We start from the raw sequence: 8,340 nt of genomic DNA, 5'->3' as shown, positions 1-8,340 counted from the left end.
GATGTAATGTCTCTGGAGGATATAATAGTACTGGAGTGATATAAGAGGAGCGGCTGATATCAGTCACATATGATGTAATGTCTCTGGAGGATATAATAGTGCTGGAGTGATATAAGAGGAGCGGCTGATATCAGTCACATATGATGTAATGTCTCTGGAGGATATAATAGTACTGGAGTGATATAAGAGGAGCGGCTGATATCAGTCACATATATGATGTAATGTCTCTGGAGGATATAATAGTGCTGGAGTGATATAAGAGGAGCGGCTGATATCAGTCACACATATGATGTAATGTCTCTGGAGGATATAATAGTACTGGAGTGATATGAGGAGCGGCTGATATCAGTCACACATATGATGTAATGTCTGGAGGATATAATAGTACTGGAGTGATATAAGAGGAGTGGCTGATATCAGTCACACATAAGATGTAATGTCTCTGGAGGATATAATAGTGCTGGAGTGATATAAGAGGAGCGGCTGATATCAATCACATATGATGTAATGTCTCTGGAGGATATAATAGTACTGGAGTGATATAAGAGGAGTGGCTGATATCAGTCACATATGATGTAATGTCTCTGGAGGATATAATAGTGCTGGAGTGATATAAGAGGAGCGGCTGATATCAGTCACACATATGATGTAATGTCTCTGGGGGATATAATAGTGCTGGAGTGTTATAAGAGGAGCGGCTGATATCAGTCACATATGATGTAGTGTCTCTGGAGGATATAATAGTGCTGGAGTGATATAAGAGGAGCGGCTGATATCAGTCACATATGATGTAATGTCTCTGGAGGATATAATAGTGCTGGAGTGATATAAGAGGAGCGGCTGATATCAGTCACATATGATGTAATGTCTCTGGAGGATATAATAGTGCTGGAGTGATATAAGAGGAGCGGCTGATATCAGTCACACATATGATGTAATGTCTCTGGAGGATATAATAGTACTGGAGTGATATAAGAGGAGCGGCTGATATCAGTCACATATGATGTAATGTCTCTGGAGGATATAATAGTACTGGAGTGATATAAGAGGAGCGGCTGATATCAGTCACATATATGATGTAATGTCTCTGGAGGATATAATAGTGCTGGAGTGATATAAGAGGAGCGGCTGATATCAGTCACATATGATGTAATGTCTCTGGAGGATATAATAGTGCTGGAGTGATATAAGAGGAGCGGCTGATATCAGTCACATATGATGTAATGTCTCTGGAGGATATAATAGTACTGGAGTGTTATAGGAGGAGCGGCTGATATCAGTCACATATATGATGTAATGTCTCTGGAGGATATAATAGTACTGGAGTGATATAAGAGGAGCGGCTGATATCAGTCACATATATGATGTAATGTCTCTGGAGGATATAATAGTGCTGGAGTGATATAGGAGGAGCGGCTGATATCAGTCACATATGATGTAATGTCTCTGGAGGTATTTAGCACTGGAGATAAGCGATAAATTGTAATTCTTTACATTGCGGTCAGTCATCCCATTGAAGAACAGCATCTCCCCAGCCTGATAACAGGAAGCAATAGATTGTATTCAACTGCACAACAAAATGGACAGAACAGATCTCAGGTTTAAACTAAATGTCCAGCCTCAACACCATTTTCTCAATAAGTTCAAAATTCTGCACGGATTAATTTCTTAATATATCTTTATAAAGGTCAGCGCTGTTTTTTCTGATACAGAGCTCCAAATCCCCTGCACAGCCATAGATTTAGAAAAGAACACGCTGCCTGCCTGTAGACACCACTAGAGGGAGCTGATGAGCTTACTGCATACTGTGTTAATATTGATTTAACATTGGGGTTGATTGCTTGATCGTTGACGGCATCCTAATACGCGCAGCCGCCTGTAGGGGGCATCTAAGGTGACAAGCGTCCACTCGTGCTGTAGGTTTCAAACATCAAGTTACATTGGAAGGAGAAATCTGCAGCGGAGAGTTGCTTGAGGCGATCGTACCATATTTATAAGGAATTTATTATCCCTTTCAAGCCTGACGGAGCAGTTTTTTTTAGAAGTCGGGCTCATCGTCGATACAGAGGGGAATAAACCAGACCATTGATGGGGTTAGCGCTTGGTGGCGGCTGCACATACCGTTCTCGTTAAGGGATTTTCCTGACAAATTACATTATGTCAAGGTGAAGTCTAATCTTCCTATAAAGAGTTTGGCGCGTCCTCTGGAGTTATTGTACTGGTCGGGCAGGATGTATCATTCAGGGACAGACGCTAATCTATGGGAGGAATATAGATAAAAGCTTACGGTTTTCGGAGCGGAAAGGTTCACGTAAGAACAAAGTGCCCCTCCCCCATTTTATAAAACTCTGCGGCAGGTGTAAAGTGAATCATTGTGTCAATATTAGGCCGCGGTGTGATATATTTCTCAATAAATGCCTAAGCTGATTATTGGGATGAGCCGGATAAAGAGCTTGAAAAGATAAAACTATGAGCAATCATTTGCAAGCAGCTAAAATTACATTTTTCAATGCACTATGAATCGTTTTTTGTTCCCATTGTCGTGTATAATAAACCCTGCGTCTCACTCTTCTTTTCATGCGGTCATTTCCCAGGCTGCAGCTAAATTCATTTCTATTGAAACCCAAGCAGGAGAATCCAGCTACTTCCAAGCTTTCCTATTAATACAAAAAATAAAATAAAAATCACCATGGAACAAGCTTGCAAGCGAGAAGTCAACTCTCTGGGCTGGTATTTCTATCACTGTCAGACTTGTCTGTCATGGTCGGCCATATTGGATTCTATAGGCTTGCTTGTTCTGTCACCCGGTCACCCTGACCGTTCTTCCATCTCTCAGTTCTCCCTGACAATCTTATGCAGTGTATGACTGTCAGGGAGAACGGAGAGATGGGAGAACTGTCAGGGTGACCGGGTGACAGAACAAGCAACCCTATAGAATCCAATATGGCCGACAATGACAGACAGTGATCGTAATAGATCGTTTGACCCGATTTGAATAATGGAAACTTGGGTTTAGAAGTGCTAAACGAGAAGCTTCTGATTCTCACAAGACAGCAAAACAATGGAAGAAAGCACGTTGCAACCTCAATTTTCTGTGCAAATATAATTTTAAATTTCGACATCACCCATGGTGCCAAAATCCATAAGAAATCCAAATGTTTGTTTTCCAGTGGATTATGGTTTCTGTACGGAGACTACACGAGGAGGGAGGATTGGCGTCTTGCTACGCCGCTGCAACGTTTCGGGGGTCCGCCTCCTTTCTCAAGCACGCGTAGTGGATCCCACCAGCAGTTTATATATTCGTAGATGGAATACGTTACATATTACTTCTAAAAGTATAGAGATAAGGGTAAGAAAGAATATACTTTGATACAGAGGACATATAGATGAAGGTATACAACGTATATTATTTAAGGAATTTCAATAGTACCGGTTTCCATCTTTAATTAATATTACATGTTTCTTCCCAGAGATTCCCTACATTATATTGCGGACATCTAAAAATTGTCACATCAATCGAAATGGTGCGTATTCTAGAGTGGAATAATAGCATTTAGAGAACGGAAATATGTTATAGAAATACGTTAAAAATGACATACTTGATTAAAGGGGGTTTTCCACGTTGTGACAACGGATGACCTGTCCACCGGATAGCTCATCAGTATTGATCGGTGTGTGTCCGACACCCGCTCTGATCCACCACTACGGCTGCCACCGGACGATATTGCCGGAATCAGATGGCTTCGGTCAAAGAATAGCAGCTGAGCTGCAGTTCTGCGGAACGGCCACTATGTACTGGACAGAGCCATCTGCTTCCGGCTCCAATTACTGCATTCCCTGCATAACATCCGATGCACGGAGGCAGCCGGAGTGGTGGATCGGTGTGGGGTCTGGGTGTCGGACACGCACCGATCATTAACCGATGATCTATCTGGTGAATAGGTCATCAGTTGTCAGAAAGTGGAAAATCCCTTTAAAGGCTATGTAAACCGTTGAAGACTTTTTTTTTCTTCTCTAAAATAATGTATTATAGTGTTTAATGCAACTTTGTAATTGTTTTTGATAAAAAATCTACTATTTCGGATACAGCTTCTATATATCCTGGATACGTAGAAGCCGTATCTTGTGCTGAAACCTGAAACGGTCACATCAGCGGGACTCGTGGCTTCGGTGAAAGCGGGTCCAGTGTTTATCTGACATGCAGGATCCACCTGTTATAGATTACATCTAAGTTCGTGAAAGTCAGAGACATGCCGGACCCGCTGTCACCAAAGCCGTCAGTCCCGCTGACGTGCCGGATTCAGCGCAAGATACAGCTGCTCTGTATACAGGATACCTAGAAGCTGTATCGGAAAAAGTAATTAAAAAAGTTAATAAAAACAATTACAAAGTTGCATGAGACACTATAAAAGTCTTCAAAGGTATACATAGCCATTAAGAACTTTGGGATTAGTGGATTCTTATGTGTAGATCCCGTAGACTTCTTTTTGGAGGAGCCGAATATAAAGATAATCATTAAATATTAAAGATGGAAACCGGTACTATTGAAATTCCTGAAATAATATACGTTGTACACCTTGATCCTCAAAGTATATGTTATCTTACTCTTATCTTTATACTTTTAGAAGTAATAAGTAACATATTCATTCTACAACTATATAAACTGGGGGTGGGATTCACTACGCGTGCTTAAAGAGGCTCTGTCACCAGATTTTGCAACCCCTATCTGCTATTGCAGCAGATAGGCGCTGCAATGTAGATTACAGTAACGTTTTTATTTTAAAAAAACGAGCATTTTTGGCCAAGTTATGACCATTTTTGTAGTTATGCAAATGAGGCTTGCAAAAGTCCAAGTGGGTGTGTTTAAAAGTAAAAGTCCAAGTGGGTGTGTATTATGTGCGTACATCGGGGCGTTTTTAATACTTTCACTAGCTGGGCGCTGTGAAGAGAAGTAACATCCTCTTCTCTTCAGAACGCCCAGCTTCTGACAGTGCAGATCTGTGACGTCACTCACAGGTCCTGCATCGTGACGGCCACATCGGCACCAGAGGCTACAGTTGATTCTGCAGCAGCATCAGCGTTTGCAGGTAAGATTGACTTACCTGCAAACGCTGATGCTGCTGCAGAATCAACTGTAGCCTCTGGTGCCGATGTGGCCGTCACGATGCAGGACCTGTGAGTGACGTCACAGATCTGCACTGTCAGAAGCTGGGCGTTCTGAAGAGAAGAGGATGTTACTTCTCTTCACAGCGCCCAGCTAGTGAAAGTATTAAAAACGCCCCGATGTACGCACATAATACACACCCACTTGGACTTTTACTTTTAAACACACCCACTTGGACTTTTGCAAGCCTCATTTGCATAACTACAAAAATGGTCATAACTTGGCCAAAAATGCTCGTTTTTTAAAAATAAAAACGTTACTGTAATCTACATTGCAGCGCCGATCTGCTGCAATAGCAGATAGGGGTTGCAAAATCTGGTGACAGAGCCTCTTTAAGAAAGGGGATGGATCCCGGAAACGCTGCACAGCCGTAGCGAGACGCCAATCCTCCCTCCTCGTTGAATCTCCGCACAGAAATTGTAATCCACAAAAACATCTGGATTTCTTATGGACTTAATTCCTGCCCCGGAAAGTGAAGGCAGGAGAAGTGGAGCACAAACAGCTGAGCGTACAAGAGCCTGCACAGAAGAAGCCGGGAGCACAGAAGAAGTCGGGAGCACAGAAGAAGTCGGGAGCACAGAAGAAGCCGGGAGCACAGAAGAAGCCGGGAGCACAGAAGAAGCCGGGAGCACAGAAGAAGCCGGGAGCACAGAAGCCAGGAGCACAGAAGAAGCCGGGAGCACAGAAGAAGTCGGGAGCACAGAAGAAGTCGGGAGCACAGAAGAAGTCGGGAGCACAGAAGAAGTCGGGAGCACAGAAGAAGTCGGGAGCACAGAAGAAGTCGGGAGCACAGAAGAAGTCGGGAGCACAGACAAGTTTTCATCTTTGGTGGGACGGTGAAGGAGCATAGAAAATTCCCAAAAATGAAAGACGTACATGCTGGTCTAGTGAAAGCAGCAAATAGGAAAGTTTTATTCATTGGGTGAAGCCTGATTGTATAGAGGACAAACTTGGTAGTGCAACCAGCTAATTATGAAAAGCACAAAACACATTTATGATAAAATAATCTATAATAGACTCTTCATAAACATAAAATGACCTCAAAAGACATAAATAACTGACAGGGCTAAGTTTGCTCTGATCAGACGGCAGCTACACAGGCCCACATTAAGCCCCCACACCCCCCTCCCCTCCAAATAATGGCACAAAAAAAACAAAAACATACAAATCTAACGAGGAAACGCTCGTTCATCGGTAGATCGCATCTTTTATGCAAGGATACATTTAATCGTTGTCGGCAGCACATCTCCTTGTGTAAGGACATGATGGAAATGCACAGGGACGAGCGATCATAGTAATACATACATAACCGATCATTGATCCTTGTGAAAGGAGCAAACGAGCGCCTATCAACGAGCTGTCTCGATCGGCGCTCGTTTTTCAAGGCCCATATTGGCCGGTGTAAAAGGACCTTAAAAGAACAAACAGTTTGCTCTACATTGACATTAAAAGGTGTGTAATGTACATAGCGGAGGCCACAGTCCCGGGACATGGTCCATGATCAGCTTAAAATCCGATTATCTTCATCCCTGGAGCTCCCCAGACATCCCCCTACCCCACAAGATTAAAGTCTGGTTGGTTTTGGCACATTTTATGTAACGTCCCTGCTACACCATAGGCTTTTCTAGGAAAGATAAGCAATAGTGTGAGTTATAAAGAGGATTTTCTATATATACAAAAACAAATCCCAGCAAATAAGTCCTTGAATCATCCCAATCATCTTGGTCAAATATTCTATGGAGAGTCGTATCTGTTCCTGGGAAGGCTGGGTGACATATGGCTGCAATAACAGCTTCACAATGGTCATTCTTCAACTTTCCCAGTCTCCTGCATGGCAAATCTGCATAGTAATGAGGACATGGGAAAAGGGGATGTGTCACTGAAAAAGAGGCACATTACCTGCTCAGGAGTCTTGGAAAGCTGGGTGAACAAACCCATTAGAGCTATAATGGAAGCCATATTGGAGGTCACCCAGCGTCCCCAGGCACAGTTGAGTAGAACTGATAAGTTGACAGAATAGATGATTTTTCTGGAGTTTTATTCATTTTAGGTGGAAATTTTCCAAACTCATCTTCCGGCTTCAGAGCCCTTTCTGTAGGACGGATGTCGTCCATGTTCAGCTTCTTCATCTCTTTTAACTCGTCCTCTCGGGGAGAAATAAACGCATTACTTCCGCTGCCTCTTGTTCCTGGATGTTTGTGGCTTAGATGGCGTTTCTGTGGAGGAGACTTTTCTTTTCCCTCTGGGTCCTGACTGACGGCTGCAGACACAAAATCAGAGTCATGGGTGTTAACAGTGATACTTAGAAACGCAGGACATTAATGCAGACCCATATTCACACATCGTATGAAGCATCCGGTCTCCAGTGTTACAGAGCTGCAAAGCATTATATTTCTAGTCATGTTTTCAGCCATAAGATCCCGTTTTATAAATTTGAAATAAAGCACTGTCACTTTAAGAATTTTATGGTTAGCTGCACTAACTGTGTACATACATGACTTATCCTGTACTGATCCTGAGTTACAGCCGGTATTATACTGCAGAGCTGCACTCACTATTCTGCTGGTGGATTCACTGTGTACATACATTACATTACTTATCCTGTACTGATCCTGAGTTACTTCCTGTATTATACTCCAGAGCTGCACTCATTATTCTGCTGGTGGAGTCACTGTGTACATACATTACATTACTTATCCTGTACTGATCCTGAGTTATATCCTGTATTATACTCCAGAGCTGCACTCATTATTCTGCTGGTGGAGTCACTGTGTACATACATTACATTACTTATCCTGTACTGATCCTGAGTTACATCCTGTATTATACTCCAGAGCTGCACTCACTATTCTGCTGGTGGAGTCACTGTACATACATTACATTACTTATCCTGCACTGATCCTGAGTTACATCCTGTATTATACTGCAGAGCTGCACTCACTATTCTGCTGGTGGATTCACTGTGTACATACATTACATTACTTATCCTGTACTGATCCTGAGTTACATCCTGTATTATACTCCAGAGCTGCACTCATTATTCTGCTGGTGGAGTCACTGTGTACATACATTACTTATCCTGAGTTACATCCTGTATTATACTCCAGAGCTGCACTCACTATTCTGCTGGTGGAGTCACTGTGTACATACATTACATTACTTATCCTGTACTGATC

At 42.5% G+C, this 8,340-nt stretch overlaps 1 protein-coding gene across 4 annotated transcripts in view; it reads right to left on the bottom strand.

Moving 5' to 3' along the window:
* Positions 1 to 6,047: 6,047 nt before the first annotated feature.
* The window catches only part of RAD18 (RAD18 E3 ubiquitin protein ligase), a 187,668-nt gene continuing 185,375 nt past the window's right edge, over positions 6,048 to 8,340 (bottom strand). For 3 of the 4 annotated variants that reach the window (XM_075831856.1, XM_075831861.1, XM_075831858.1), the window contains one exon: positions 7,230 to 7,424. In XM_075831856.1, the coding sequence (XP_075687971.1) occupies positions 7,331 to 7,424 (94 nt within the window). In that variant the 3' untranslated portion in view covers positions 7,230 to 7,330. Of the gene's footprint in view, positions 7,425 to 8,340 lie in introns of all 4 variants that reach the window. The other variant, XM_075831857.1, reaches the window with a different exon arrangement.

This window comes from Rhinoderma darwinii, chromosome 7 (genome assembly GCF_050947455.1).
Source record: "Rhinoderma darwinii isolate aRhiDar2 chromosome 7, aRhiDar2.hap1, whole genome shotgun sequence".
NCBI classification, from domain to species: Eukaryota; Metazoa; Chordata; class Amphibia; order Anura; family Rhinodermatidae; genus Rhinoderma; species Rhinoderma darwinii.
The sequence above is the reverse complement of the archived record's forward strand: the minus strand, read 5'-3'. Positions and strand labels throughout refer to the sequence as shown.